This window comes from Ptychodera flava, chromosome 20 (genome assembly GCF_041260155.1).
Source record: "Ptychodera flava strain L36383 chromosome 20, AS_Pfla_20210202, whole genome shotgun sequence".
Taxonomy (NCBI): domain Eukaryota; kingdom Metazoa; phylum Hemichordata; class Enteropneusta; family Ptychoderidae; genus Ptychodera; species Ptychodera flava.
In genome coordinates this window covers 12,869,433-12,883,921 of record NC_091947.1, presented here as the reverse complement: position 1 = coordinate 12,883,921, position 14,489 = coordinate 12,869,433, and the positions used below count along the sequence as shown (strand labels likewise).

The 14,489-nt window shown below is 40.7% G+C and overlaps 1 protein-coding gene across 14 annotated transcripts in view; it reads left to right on the top strand.

The window, feature by feature from the left end:
• The window catches only part of LOC139120066 (fibroblast growth factor receptor 4-like), a 45,946-nt gene extending 31,926 nt beyond the window's left edge, over positions 1-14,020 (top strand). For 6 of the 14 annotated variants that reach the window (XM_070684134.1, XM_070684135.1, XM_070684131.1 and 3 more), the window contains exons 3-18: positions 946-1,212; positions 1,596-1,900; positions 3,087-3,110; positions 3,828-3,951; positions 4,173-4,354; positions 5,046-5,135; positions 6,022-6,169; positions 6,323-6,579; positions 6,770-6,897; positions 7,416-7,531; positions 7,961-8,071; positions 9,402-9,598; positions 9,999-10,121; positions 11,740-11,948; positions 12,271-12,376; positions 13,565-14,020. In XM_070684134.1, the coding sequence (XP_070540235.1) occupies positions 946-1,212; positions 1,596-1,900; positions 3,087-3,110; positions 3,828-3,951; positions 4,173-4,354; positions 5,046-5,135; positions 6,022-6,169; positions 6,323-6,579; positions 6,770-6,897; positions 7,416-7,531; positions 7,961-8,071; positions 9,402-9,598; positions 9,999-10,121; positions 11,740-11,948; positions 12,271-12,376; positions 13,565-13,837 (2,660 nt within the window). In that variant the 3' untranslated portion in view covers positions 13,838-14,020. The remainder of the gene's footprint in view (positions 1-945; positions 1,213-1,595; positions 1,901-3,086; positions 3,111-3,827; positions 3,952-4,172; positions 4,355-5,045; positions 5,136-6,021; positions 6,170-6,322; positions 6,580-6,769; positions 6,898-7,415; positions 7,532-7,960; positions 8,072-9,401; positions 9,599-9,998; positions 10,122-11,739; positions 11,949-12,270; positions 12,377-13,564) is intronic. The other 8 variants (XM_070684138.1, XM_070684137.1, XM_070684140.1 and 5 more) reach the window with 6 other exon arrangements.
• Positions 14,021-14,489: the final 469 nt, after the last annotated feature.

Below are 14,489 nucleotides of genomic sequence, written 5' to 3'. Positions count from 1 at the left end.
AGTGGAGTGGAATAATGGTGTGGTAGGATTTACATCGGAGGCTGTCTTATCTGATAATATACATGCATGGCTATGCGCAAACATCGTACATCAAATAACATTATTTAAAAGGGTTGGAAAAATTCTATAGGGTAGTTGTTGCCAGCTAGTTGATGTTTAACCAGACAAGACAGAAATTGAATGGAACGGAAACAATTCAATGAGACACTTCGCTGTAACCTAGAAATTATCTCTAGGGGTGTGACAGAGAGGATGAAAGGCACACTGAGTATAATGAATTGATTTTAAACAACTCTGAAGAGCACGAGTTAAAGTGTAAAAATTGAAATCAGTTCTCAGGGTATTTTTGATGCATTGAAAACTGCGCTTTGTTTCTCACTGGTTAAAGTGGCATGTAAAAATGGGGTCAGAAGATCAGGACTCACCGCTGAAATTGAAATCTTAAACCTCAGATTTGTAAGCGTAGCCATAATTGTAAAGTGTACTTTTCGACGAGCACACAGCGTTTACCGACCACCAATCGTCTAGAATCAGCACTCCGTCGAAATGGGCAAAAAAAGTCTTTGCAATGGTAGAAGCCTCTGTAAGATCGGTGCTCTGGTTGTGGAGATTCTCAAGGCTTTTAGTTTGTTAATTGAAAATTTTACCCAGTTCTGAGTCGAGTGGAATGTTTTGTTGGAAATGCCCCCTGTTGAACTCAAGCAGTGAGTTGTAATGTTAGTTGAAGGTTTCACATATTTCATGGTGTTAGCCACCGTCTTGTTTCCAACTAAATGCCCGAGAAGTTGGCACTTTGCGATGTGAATATCCTCAGTTATTTTGTAACATGACATGAAGGGATGCCGACATCGTGTCAGAGCACGTACATTTTTTCGGCTTTTAATGTAGAGAAAATGCCAATTTCTGATTGTCCATTGGTAAAAATGAAGAGTTCTCGTCTTGTAGGGCCGCCTAAATTCACTGAAGACATGGACTTTGAAATTGAAACAAGTAGCGAAGAGCTCCGTTTGAAATGCCCAGTCGACGGAAACCCTCGTCCCGATATTACGTGGTTTCGGCAAGGAATATCTGTTATTAATACCTTCAAGTACATACAGTCAAGGCAGAGCCTGCGCATTATGAATCTGTCTCCGGAAGATGCTGGCATGTATTCATGTCATGTTATGAATAGTCACGGAGACCTCTGGGGGAACTTCACCGTCGTAGTCAACCGTAAGTTCCGTACTGATCGTCAAAAACAAAAAATCTTCCTCCTGGCTTCACTAATCTAACTCTACCAGTAGTGGCTGTTAGTCTGAGCACAGTAGTTTAACATAGCTTAAAACTTTAATAGATGGTAGTTGCCAGTTCTTTTCCACTGTTAATGTAAAGTAGGGCCCTCTAACCCTGGTGTAAAATTGTGTCAACAATTTATCCCTATATAGGAAATGCTATTATGGGAGGAAGCTTATCATAAAAATATACGTAGATGTAGTAACACAAACAGATGATAAACTAAGTATGCTGTCTTATAAAGATCTGACTATCAAACAACTTGTTTTGAATTTATCCTGTGACTTTTGACGATAAGGTCTTGTGTTTTCTGGATTTTGCAGGTCCTGATACTAATGATGAAGATTCCGTGTTTGAGGATGACTTGACCGATGGAGAAGTTGTCCCAGATTTAGGAGAAATTGGCCCCGCTAAGGTTGAAAATCAAGAAAAGACGGAGTCACCACAGAATAAAAGTGCGGCGCTGGCCCCCTACTTCACATCTCCGCACAAGATGGCTCGAACCTTCGTGGCCCAGCCAGCTGGAAGTGTGGCCAGGTTTCGGTGCAATGCTGATGGCAACCCCACGCCAACCATCAGGTGGCTGAAGAACCGAGAGGAAATCGACGAAAGGAGGTTAGGTTTTAAGGTGAGTGCAAATAGAATCCAGCGTCGTGTCTGCGCTCCTGCATGCCATACGCAATATAGAACAACGGATAACAGCAGAGAATCCATACCTTGTAAAGTCCTGTTCCGTAAAAAATAAACTGGATTGTATGCATCTACTTGGTGGTATCATATGCCTGCATGTACAGCAAACAAGCCAAAGAGCATGGTAGGTTATCATCAGCTATGTAAAGTGGGCATACAGTGACCGCTGTCTACTTTGGAATAAATTAGAGAAAAATAAATGTAAAAAGTGCATGGAGTGTGGTAATGCACTGTAACACTCACTACTTTATCAATAAAGGTAAAAAAAGTTGCATGTGTGGCTATATATGGACGGGCTGGAGTCACCGAGTGTATAATATAATAAAGTGGATCCATACCAAAGGGGTAACTTAAGCTTCAGACATTAACATAGTTGCTTGTGTGTGGTGTTAACTGTCCCCTTTCTCTTGGTAACTATTCTCCATCTCACTCTCTTAGTCTGTCTCTAACCTTTGCTACTAGACCTGACAATCGTTGTTTGGGGTGTGAAACATTTAAAAAAATGCACTCATAACATAATTTCAAGCGGCTGAAGATGAAAAAAATACTAAATCTTGATTGAAACGTGACGTGTTATAACTGACTGCTTTCTTCAAGTTTGTTGATGAAAAATAACAACGAAGTTAAAAAAAAAAAGACGTGTGTGATGCATAGCATAGCTGGAGCAGGTTTTTGAATTGAGAGAAGAAAACTCATCGCTTGGTGTGTTGCCTACTACATCTCCAACTAACCTGTGTGGTGGTAAAACTTGAAACTGGAAATGAAATAAATGATAAGTTCAAACCGATTTGTGGAATTTGTGAGGTCTATTGGCTAGTCTGTCTCTATAGATATTTTGTATTTCTGAGATGGTAATGCATCTTGATGATTTGGTGTGAGCATCAAAATTCTATCACTAGCTGTTGCAGAGCAAACAATTTTTATTTCCAATTACTTTTCAGAACATAAAAATTGTTTATTTGAAACTCCATCTCTGACTTCTTATTGATGTCATTCCATCTCAGAAAATACACATGTATTTTTTTTCGTCTGTATTCATTTTGTTTTTCCATATGTTAGCTGTAGAGTTAGATTTAGTCTAATGTAGTGTGTTTTTCTCCTTTCTCTATACGATGAATGATCAGGATTCGGGAGAGTCTATTGAAAAGGTAATTATTTGTGTAGCCTATCACTCTCATCTTACTGTTCCATATCTTTCCCCCCTTCTCTACTGTCTATCGTCTTTGGCTTTCATTGTGATGGTGGTGGCGATGGGAACGTTTCAACTGACAGAAAAAAACAAACACTGCTCAGTCTTGAAACATACAAGATAAATCTCAAGCCACTGAATTATGGGATGGATGAAAATTTCATGTCAGCCCTCGTTCCCTCTGCAATGCAGGGGAAACCAGTCATGTGTTCATGAGTGTGAGCGTGAAGATTGCTGATTGGTTTATGCACAACAGTACCAGCTTTCACAGTGAGGCAGCATTTCCTTAGCAGTGTCGCGGAAGTTATAACACAATTACCTCAGGGTCACCTCTGAACAGCATTTACACACATTTATGTCTCTCCCATGGATCACACAACTTCGCATTATCATTGAACCGCTATTGTTCATGAGAAAGGAAAGCCATCTGGCTTATCCCATCCAAAAATACTCACCGGAAGACTTTGTGATGTTTGTGTAAGAAGTGTCTGAGTGCAACTTTCTAATGAAATTACAGATGATGATATTGATAAATACTTTTAAACAACTTTTTGACAATACGCCCAGAATTTGGTGGGTTGAGATGGTGCATCAATGCTTTCACATTACTGCTGCATGGGTATCAAAAGATCAGGTGGATGGGGTTGTTTATGGGTTTTGTCTTTCTTTCCTCCAGGTCCGGCACAGAAAGTGGACCCTGGTTCTCCACGATCTTGTACCATCAGACAATGGCTACTACACCTGCATTATTACCAATCAGTATGGTTCCATTAATACCACCTATGAACTGGATGTTATACGTAAGTAAAAACTTGGTTTGTCTCAGAGTTAATCGAGGCGTGGTAAAATTTTCTTGGCCAATGAACTTCCTTTTGTAATGAGTGATATTGATTCCTTACATTACTGTATGACATTGTGAAGTTGTGATACTCATTTTGTTAGATTTGTACGGTTTTTAGCTGAAAGTTTCAAGCACTTTTTATCAGAGTTGTAATTTATCTTCCCTGCTTATGGTTTACAGCCAGAATAGCCCATGAACCTATCCTGAACCCAGCAAAGCCTGAAAACACCACAGTTATCGTTGGACACACGGCGATTTTCCGATGCGAGGTGGTTGTCAGCGACCTGCATCCACACATCCAGTGGCTGAAGCATCTGGACAAGGATGACTCCAACGACACCAGCAACTTTCAAGTGATGCAGGTAATAAAGGGGCATCCGGAATGTGCTCCGTTGAGTTTTATCCCTCAGGAGTTGAAGATGCTGTTGAGTCACGGAACATTCGGACACCAAATATTCGTCGTCAGCGGAATGACGAAAACCGAAAGAATATCAGTGTAACACAGACCACGACAAATGTATGGCTTGCACTCTAGGAGAATCGTAAACCCTGTACTGTTGCATGATATCTGTGATAATATGATGTTAATGATCGGAGTAACGTCAACACAAAGCATGATTATTTCATCTGACTGTGTTATGTATTGATGTACTATTTACCCCGCATGTGCTCCAATTCATCTTCCAGTTGCCATTCTCATCATGACCTCTCCAACATTCCCGACCAAACAGCCCCTGTTATAAGCACACATGTTGTCAACCACAATCCCCTGCCCGTCTGATCCCATATCATGTGCACTACTACCCCCGTCATTTACAGTATTTAACCTTGTGCATTTTGTCCCCCTTGTAGCCCACGCAGCAACTGGGATTCATTCCTCTCTCGAACCAACCGTTGAACTCTTGTGGTATGTCGTCCTCAATGCATGTTTACGACACAACAGTCCTGCTGGACACGTTAGCAGGGTCTGTATGTCGTAGTGAATGTTTAACCCCCCCTCCCCCCATCACTTTAATATTCCATGTTGTATTTTGTCTTATTTGCATGCAAAAGAAGCAATGGCCGAGTCACCCTGAGTGGACCTGTGATGCAATGATAAAGAATTTGTACGGGAGTTCACCTCCGTTTCTGTGTCTCAAGAAGGTACAAATAAAAAAAGTGTGTCGGATTTTGGTGACGGGTTTTTAGTCATAGCAAACCAAGCAAGTTGCTGAGAACTTGAAGCCAACGTAGTCAAAAACTTTACAGAACTTTTTCTTACTGCCTTATCACCAGTGGACTTGCATAGTTAAACTTTGAATGCAAAAAAGCCAGTGATATGAAAGCATGATTGCAGACAACAAAAGTGAGTTACATATTCTACTGAATACACGATGGTATACGAATGCAGTGTCGGAAATTCATAGCTACATATGGTATACCCGTGAGCTTGGAGTTGTACGGTTAGTAACTGACAAACATGTGCAAGATTTCAATAGATGATCTAGTCACCGGTGGTGGTGGTGGTATAGTAGTCAATTTTTGACCAATTACCTTCAAGCGTTTCTGTTGATGTTGGGAAGCCGGTTTGTACTCAAATCGTATCCATTTGTCAGAAAACTGTTTCCCTTGATCTTGTCTAGAGCAAAATCTACCAGGGGACAGGAGATGTTTATTCAAAGTTTTTGAATGAATGACATTTGTTCCCAACCACAGCAAAAATGCTGCTGAGAATGTAGGCTTCAGTGCCTCGTAGTTCTCATTCATGCATTTGATAAGAAAATTTGCGATTAATTTGCCATCATCACCAAATTCAGTAGTTTAGACCAAAACTGTTCGTGCTGGTTAGAAAGCTGGCCATCTCAGAACTGAAGATGACTGCACTATAGAATATTTGCTGTAACATCAAATCTGGTGTTCTTAGAACTAGTGAAAACTAGATGAGAAATCTTTTTTCAGTGGATGGTTTTTGTGTAATGGTGATGGGCTTAGCATTGCAAAGGCTTGGCAATGCACAGTCTTACGGTGTTGTACTTTCCGTCTTTCGTAGACTGACACAAACCAAACACAAAGTGACCCCCAGAGCTTGATCATACCGAATGTAACCTTCGAGGATGCTGGCAAATACACCTGTCTGGCTGGCAATGCCATTGGTATTTCATATCAAAGTGCCTGGTTAACAGTCATACCGCCACCAGGTAAGGCAGACTTTGCGCCATAATTACCAAAATTTCCAAATTGTATGAAAGTCTAGAAGAAAACCCCATGCATCTGAAAACCACATTGGATGTGGTATGCCGATATAATCTTATCTGACTAACTCTTTGGCAAACTTTCCCTCCAAACTACAGAACCAACAACGAAGCCCAACGTTACATATCACATCACAAAGACACCATATGTGCCATGGACACAGGCCAACAAGACTACTGTCATAGTAGCCGTTGTTGCACTCTGCTTCCTACTAGTAGTGATCGTCGTGTGTATCTGTCTTTGTGTCATGGGCAAGAAGAGGCAAAAGAGACCCAAACACCCCCCTATCATCGTAGAAAATGGTCTCTACCAGTATGGACCAAGTGCTGGCATCATAAGACACCTTAAAAGACAGGTAGGAATTTATCATTATCTCAGTACACATTGCCTAATTTGAAATGGAGGTAATGTACTTTACCTAAAAATTGACATGTCATGTCAGACTGCTGGCCATCATCCTTATCCTCCCCTCAAATCCACAATAATTAATATCATGCACTGTTTCACACCACTCAACATATATCCACATCATGGTCCTTTTACAGGACTCGACCTCGTCAACCAATTCATCATCACCTCTGATCCAGTTCAGAAGTAGGATGTCGTCATCGCTGACTGTGTTGTCAGAATACGAGGTTCCCTGTGATCCAGAGTGGGAGGTGGTCAGAGATAAGTAAGTCAGATGATGTTAATAACCTCTCAAAAGGGGGGGGGGGAAGTTCTTCTTTTGGTGGTATTCACTCCCGACAGGTCAATTAATGCACTGTTATTCAGTGTGTGGTCCATAAAACTACAAGCATAAGGCCTGTTTCCAAAAACATTTTATTCTCAAGTTTCCCTGGATGCAAATTGTTTTGCTAATGTAAATTCAAGTGAAAGCTGTCTAATATTTCACTTCACAGAAGTTAAAAGCAAAAAAATAATCATTTCGTCAAACCAGTATGTGATGTTTCATTAAACTTGACAGAAATCTATCACAAAAATCCATCTGTGCTTAAGACAACTTTTCTTCTCACTACTGCCTCCGTGGAATCAGATCAGATCACATGATTTATGTGAAAATTTGTCCGCGGTGAGCAGGCTGGGACTTCACCATGTCCCGCCGTTTGATTTAAAATGCCCAGGAGAAGAGTTGACATTGAGTTCCCCCTGCAGCTGTCATTGAATGTCCTTGAAATCTTGCATTTTCAGCATCACTCTGCAAGAACCGTTGGGTGAGGGTGCCTTTGGTCAAGTCCTGAAGGCCCAAGCTAAAAATATCCAGGGCATTGAGAGATCCATAACGGTGGCCGTCAAAATGCTGAAAGGTATGTGAAAAATGTGTGGATTTTATGTGTCTGTGGACATGTAGAAATCAGTAGATGCTTCTTTGTCGGACAGTCTGTATATGCTTGTTGGAATGACACAGTTTTAGAGTTTCCTAAAAATGTTACAAGTTCTGAAGACAAAGTGTTACTTTTGTTAAATTTGAGTGAGGATGAGTTTTAAACCTTTGAGCACCAATGTCAATTTTTGTCCCCTTTATAGATATATCCCAGTCAGATTTTTAGCCAAAATTTTGATAAGAAAGTGTAGCCAATGTAATGTGATGTCCTTTTGGTCCAAAATTATCAAAAGAATTCATAAAAATTGGTAAAATGTTGCACATAAATTTTTATGGGAAAAAATTACAGCACTCAGAGCATTCAAGTTAGACCAAATGTAACTGTTCTCTTGTTTGACTTGAATATCCACAGCGAGTGCCACAGAGCGGGAGTTATCTGACTTGGTCCAAGAGATGAACATGATGAAAAGTATTGGAAAACATCGCAACATCATCAACCTGCTTGGCTGCTGCACGCAAGATGGTGAGTGCATCAACATAGCTGTCTCCCCCCTTCTGAATATTTCACGTAAAAGTGGCTCGCTCTCCGCTGTCTGAGTCACGTCAAAAGTGGAAGAATTTCAACATCTGTGAAGCTGACTTAAGCGGGCCAAGACAAGCGGAGCGAGGCTTTTTGACAGTCTGATATTATTATGCCCAACTATCATGTCATGGAAATACTAGTGAGATGATGTCGTTGCCAATATGTGATTCCTTAGATTTTACAGTCAGTGCTGGTAATATTACCCCTATACGCAGAGGTCAAGAGAAGCATCTATCAAGTCGCTGCAACCTCGGCTCAGTGTAATGACAGCTATAATTTTGCTTTTATTGCGTGCTGTGGTATGTCCACTTGTTGTGGTCTGTGTCCCTGTTTTCTGTATTAAAAGTATCTCTAAATCGATAATTCACTGGGAAGTTCTATATGGAGAAGAAGCGTAAACCGATCCCTCACTTCGTGTGACTTTGCTGTTGTGCAGTGCTGACAGCCATATATGGACTAGGCTGTGTATTTTTAGTGGTATGAATTGCCAGTGTGTGTAGGATATGTTACCAGCGGTATACCAATAACTCATTAGTCATGGGGACTATTTTTAACAATCGAAGGCAATGAAAAATAAAAGCATTTCTCACAAAACATGCATTGAGAAGTCAATGACTGCTCAGTGTTTCACTCTTTAGAACAGTACTGCCACTATGGAGAAACTGTTGTCTCGAAAGGACTTCATCTTTAACTTTCTACCAGTGAATTAGCAGTCATTCCTATGCTGCATAAGAGCCAGCAAGAAAAGAAGTCTAAATTGTAAAAAGGAATTGGCCCACGGGAACACACATATTTGGCAAATCATAACTCACACCTAATGGCAGTAGACCAAACCCTCATTGTGTCATTTGCAGTCTGCCCTCAAAGCCTATTTGTTGCGCAATGACTCATGAATATTCTCTGTGATGCAAGAAAATTTTTAGTTTGAATAGGAAATTATGCATTGTGAATCAAGAAAATTTCACAAAATTTTCAATTGACTCAAAAGTTTCCTGAAATCTCTTTTGTTAGAGGGCACACTGGTCATTTGTATTATCTAGATAAACTGGTTTTCAGAATAGATGAATACAAACAATTGCTCCTGAGATGGTGTTGGAATTTAATATTGTGCAGGGTGATCCCCTGGACTTGTCATTTGGAAGGTCCATGAAAAAAATTTGGGCTAAATTATTTCTCATGCCTAGAGTCTCGTGATTGTTTCCTTTTCTTGTGTCATTGAACTTGTCAAACTTGTTTTTGATGAGGTGGTACATCGTCTGTTTCTCCCCAGGTCCGCTGTTTGTGATAGTGGAGTATGCTCCTAATGGTAACCTGCGTGATTTCCTAAGAGCGAAGAGACCGCCAAATCCCAACTACGACTCTGAGAAGTTGCAGATGATGATTGGGTGTACACCGTTACTCAACAAGGATCTGCTGTCGTTCGCGTATGAGATCACCAAAGCCATGGACTTTCTGTCTTCCAAGCGTGTAAGTATCCATAGCGACGTCTTGGCAACCGTCCAAGAGAAAGTTTCAAATGCGCGCGGGATAGCGTAAACAGATGACATTATCCCAAGTTGCTGCCACCCAGCCATGTGAACAGTAACCATGTGTCGTTTCTCACACACACTCTAGTATTAGGTTTGACAGAGGGAGAAAAGCGACCAGATCCGTACTATGACATGTCAGTTGAAGCCGGGGCCCACTCCATTCTTAATGACTGCAGGGCTTGTGATGGTTTCATCTTTCACTGACCCCTGACACCCGGAGCATTGTGGTTTAACCCTATTGTTTCCACGGTGATGCTCCAATTGACATAATGGCCATGGAAAGTTTTATAACCTGCAGATTCCACACTGGGCCAATCACCATGCTTTTCTACTTTCAGTGCATTCACCGGGATTTAGCAGCAAGAAACGTTCTTGTGGCCGACGGCAACGTCATGAAAGTAGCTGACTTTGGACTAGCAAGGGATATACAGAATATAGACTATTACAGAAAAACAACAGATGTAAGTAGATAGAGATGTTGCTACACAATTTTGTGTCATTTGACATTGTACAGAATGGAGGTGAAACGGAGATTTGGGCTGATGAGAGATTTGTGAAATTTGACCTTGGGTCAGGTCAGGAGTCATAAAAAGTGCCACAGTGATTTAGTAATTGTGGTCAAGGGTCGTGACCCAGTGTTAGCGCCTCCAAAATTACATTAATTGATTAATGCGCTTTCACAGAGAGATGAAATCTCAGATTTTTGGAAATGAGGTCAGTTTTTTTGATCCACCGTGATGGATAGTCTGTGATGCACATCACGGGCCATAAGTCAACATTAGCAGCTTCAGCCCATTGCCCAAGGCAAGAATTATGTTGCTCTGTGTGACTCCCTTAAATGTCATGCACAGAATGGCTAGGAATAGGGGTGCTATCAGAAGTGTCTGTGCAGTGCGTGAATGTCTGACTTTTGGGTTCGTTGACATGAAAAGGGGGTAGGGGAGCAATAAATATAACAGCACAAAGTAAAATTCCAATTCTCACTTGCCCTGAATTAAGATGGACCTTACCATGCAAGTTTCCCATTCTCCATCAGATTTTGAGCACAATCCATTGATTGCATAGGTGAAGGGGTGGACCCCACATACAGGGCAGTGGGGGGATGGAGGGGTCGATACAGTAAGCTTCCAACCGATGAAGCATTTCATAAGATGTTTGCTATACCCCTATGTGTATTTCTGGTTGCCTCTGGTTCTGGTAGATTTAAATATTCTTTGATGAAAACTGGAGTCACCTTGTGTCGGTTTCTTTGGACTCTTTTGTGTCTCAAAAATCTCTACCCTTTGTCCAAATCTTGTTTGGCTGGCCACCTATGTTGTTTACTTCAGTATCTGCCATCCTTGATCAAAATCACATCAGATATGTAATTCCACCAAGACAAGTGACTGGGCAACCGGGAAATTTGAGAAAGGTTACTGCAAAATATGATCTGTATGACAAGGCCAATTTGTCTGAATATACATACTGACAACCATTCTATGGTTGAATGACTCCTGCTTAAATTAGCTACTCCGTGGGGGTGGGGGGGGAGCTGTTGTTTGCAAATTATACAAATTGAAATGAACGATTATTCATATTGAAACAAATAACTGTGCGAAGGTAATCTTATTTAGTCAAAAGATATTGAGGACATCACATGTGTAACAAAATGATAGAAAAAGTGGTCAACTGTGACTCCTACACTTTGCCCCTTGGAAATTCCTGTATATCTATGTGGACGTCGGTTTACGTGTGGATGTCTACGTGTGCAGCTGTCGCCTCTTCCATCCATGACTTAAAAAGACAGCAATTAACTGTAAACTTCTGAAAGAAATGCCCCTAGAGTGTTAAGTCAGTGAATGGTGGTGGCTCTCTATACGTATGTGTTGTTTGAAATTTATCTGCTCCCTCGCAGGTCCCTGCCCCTTATCATTATGCACCGGTCATTGAAATGAAGGTGCCAGTGGCAGTACTGCAACGCTTCATATATTCTGTTAAGAAAAGAAATGATAATTCACGCACTTGTGTCCAGAGTCGATGGTCCTTTCCCGTGGTAAAGTTGTTTTGAAAGTGAAATATTTTCATGTGTGTGCCATTCAGGGACGGTTGCCGGTGAAGTGGATGGCGCCCGAAGCACTCTTTGATAGGAAATACAGTCCGCAGAGCGATGTCTGGTCATTCGGAATACTATTGTGGGAAATTATGACCCTAGGAGGTACCCCGTATCCGTCAGTGCCGGTGGAAAAGCTGTTTGAATTTCTGAAATCAGGCAAGAGGATGGAACAACCGCAGGGATGCTCCTTGGAAATGTAAGTCTCAAAGATAAACTTCCTGTGTTTACTGAATTGCTAATTTTACATTTGATATACACATAACATTAGTTGTATACAAATATCGGTGCATCACATCCTCCAATCGACTCTTTAATTGGGTTTTTTGTAAGCCTTACCCTTTTTAAATCTGAATAAAGTTTGAAACAGTATCCAATATTTTTTTTATGCAAGATTGGTCATGCCTTGAAGTACTACCATGGTTATTTTTATTATTCAGAAGAAAAGCTGCTGCTTTTTGCAAGTTTTGAAATCAAATTCAAATCTGATCTGTTGCTTTTTACGTCTTTTGTTTTTTCAGCTACCATGTGATGAGGGAGTGTTGGCAGACCATGCCAAACAAGAGACCAACTTTCCATGATCTCAATGAGGACTTTGATAGGATCATTAGCCTGTCTTCCAACGCAGTGAGTAAATCAATTGATCAGTTTTCCAGTCTGATATCATTTTCAGTAATACCAACAGTCCTCCATGCTTTAGTGTTCATAACAGACCACTCTATCACTTTTCCCTGCTACAAAGAAGTATCGAGGTAAAACTCTAGTGAGTAGGCTAATTGTGTACTTTTGTTCCTACATAACTAGCGGAAATTCTAAATCTTTCAGTTTTGAATTTGAGAAAAATGGTAAATTGACCTTTCAGAATTATGTAAGTAAAGCTACATACCTAATAATATTGTCCAGTGGGCTCATTCAGGAAGTTGTAATGAAAACAAACCTTGAAATAGGTAACGTTTTCAACCATCAAGATAATTATTTCATGTCGAAGACGGACTGTCCATTATTTTAGAAATGCACAGAATTCATTATTCGCCTTGTCTGAAGGCAATATTCCCACCAGTTCAGTAATAAAAGATCACTTGAGTAAATTGTTAGATAGTTGCATCATAGACAGTCGAGAAACAGGATGGGAAGCTGCGATATTTCCTTTGAACGAACTATGCTGGAATAAATTACATTGGATTTGCATACCCATTGATAAACAAGTCTAGTTACCATCCAACTGTTGTACAATCTCGCAAAACATGCTTGCAGGCCTTACATTCAGTGTGTCCTAAACACACCTTTTTCGTAGCAGAGAATAATCCCATTCAGAAGGAATGCAATGTTTCTTTGTCGCATCTAGGAATAAATCAATCTTTAAGATAAGGGAATCCGACTTCAATCGGAAAGACAACTTTATGCTGAAAATAAATTCAAGGAAGTTTTTTCACTGCGAACTACTGGATGTCGAGCAGCCGCTATTGCCCAGCTGATGATTATGCAAAAATCGATTCACACATTCTAATACCATGCCATTGACCCAGTGTTGGTCAGTCATGCCAATTTCCCAAATGTTGATAACTGTACAACCTTGCTGAAAGTGAGATTAACACAGGACACTTCAACTTCAGTTAATGCTCGAAACGTGAGCATTATCTACAATATTTTAGGCCATGATATATAGTTTGCTACACTGGGGGCTATTAGTTATAAATCTTGGTGATGCCTTTGAACTTGATATAAATTAAAAAAAACAAACTCTGATTGATTTGTTACTATGTATCACATTCCATCGTGTAACGAACCATCTTTACTTTTTCTTGTCAATCATAGGAGTACCTTGACCTCGATGCGTTGGGTGACGCACCGGAGCGCACATTTCTGGAGAGCACGGACGTTGATTCTGGCAACTCAAGTGGAAGTGTCCACAGTGGGCCAAGTCAGCCGAACAGTCGGCACGCCAGCGAGTCCACGGCGCCGCCCGAGAGCGCGTTCGGAGACTGGGACGAAGGGGACTCTTTCAACTCAGAAGAAGTTGTCACCGCACATCACAGTGTTCCAATCTTACCAAAACAAAGACACGCCAGTATTGAGTCAACCGTCTAGAACAAAAAGATATATAGAAGATATATATAAATATATATAAATATATAAATATATAAACTGTACAGAAGGATAGTTAGCAGTACCTCGCAATTTTGACAGAGCAACAGATGTATAAAATGTAAAGTTACTGAAACTGTAGTGGTAGCTGTATTGGAGCAAAAAAAGATGTGCCTTAAAAAGACATTGGACATGAATACACACGCCAAAGTAAACCACTGCTTACTGTGTGTTGACGATGAAATATTTGTTAGCTGGAACGGTGTTGTGGCATGGAAATTCCGATGACGGCAAGTGATGCCAGCCGGTTATGTGTGAACCAAAGATGCTGATTGCATATCCGATGTACTTCATCCTCCTTGTCAAGTTTGTGAGCACAGCAGGATCATAATCAACACTGCCAATTTTGTTGTTTCCTTTTTTTTTTCAAATCGATGATAGCGATTACCGTGTATGTGCTGCAGTGAAGCCGAGAGAGAACAAGTAACTCTGGCCTTTGTAGGCATGCTGTAGTATGTGGATGTTCCACAAACACGTCTTCCAAGAGAAGAGAAAACTGCCAATTCTTTGAGTCCCACACCAAATGTGCCTGATTTCACCATTGGATGTGTGCTTTGTGTGCTTTTTTCTGTACAACACAATGGCCAGTGTTTAT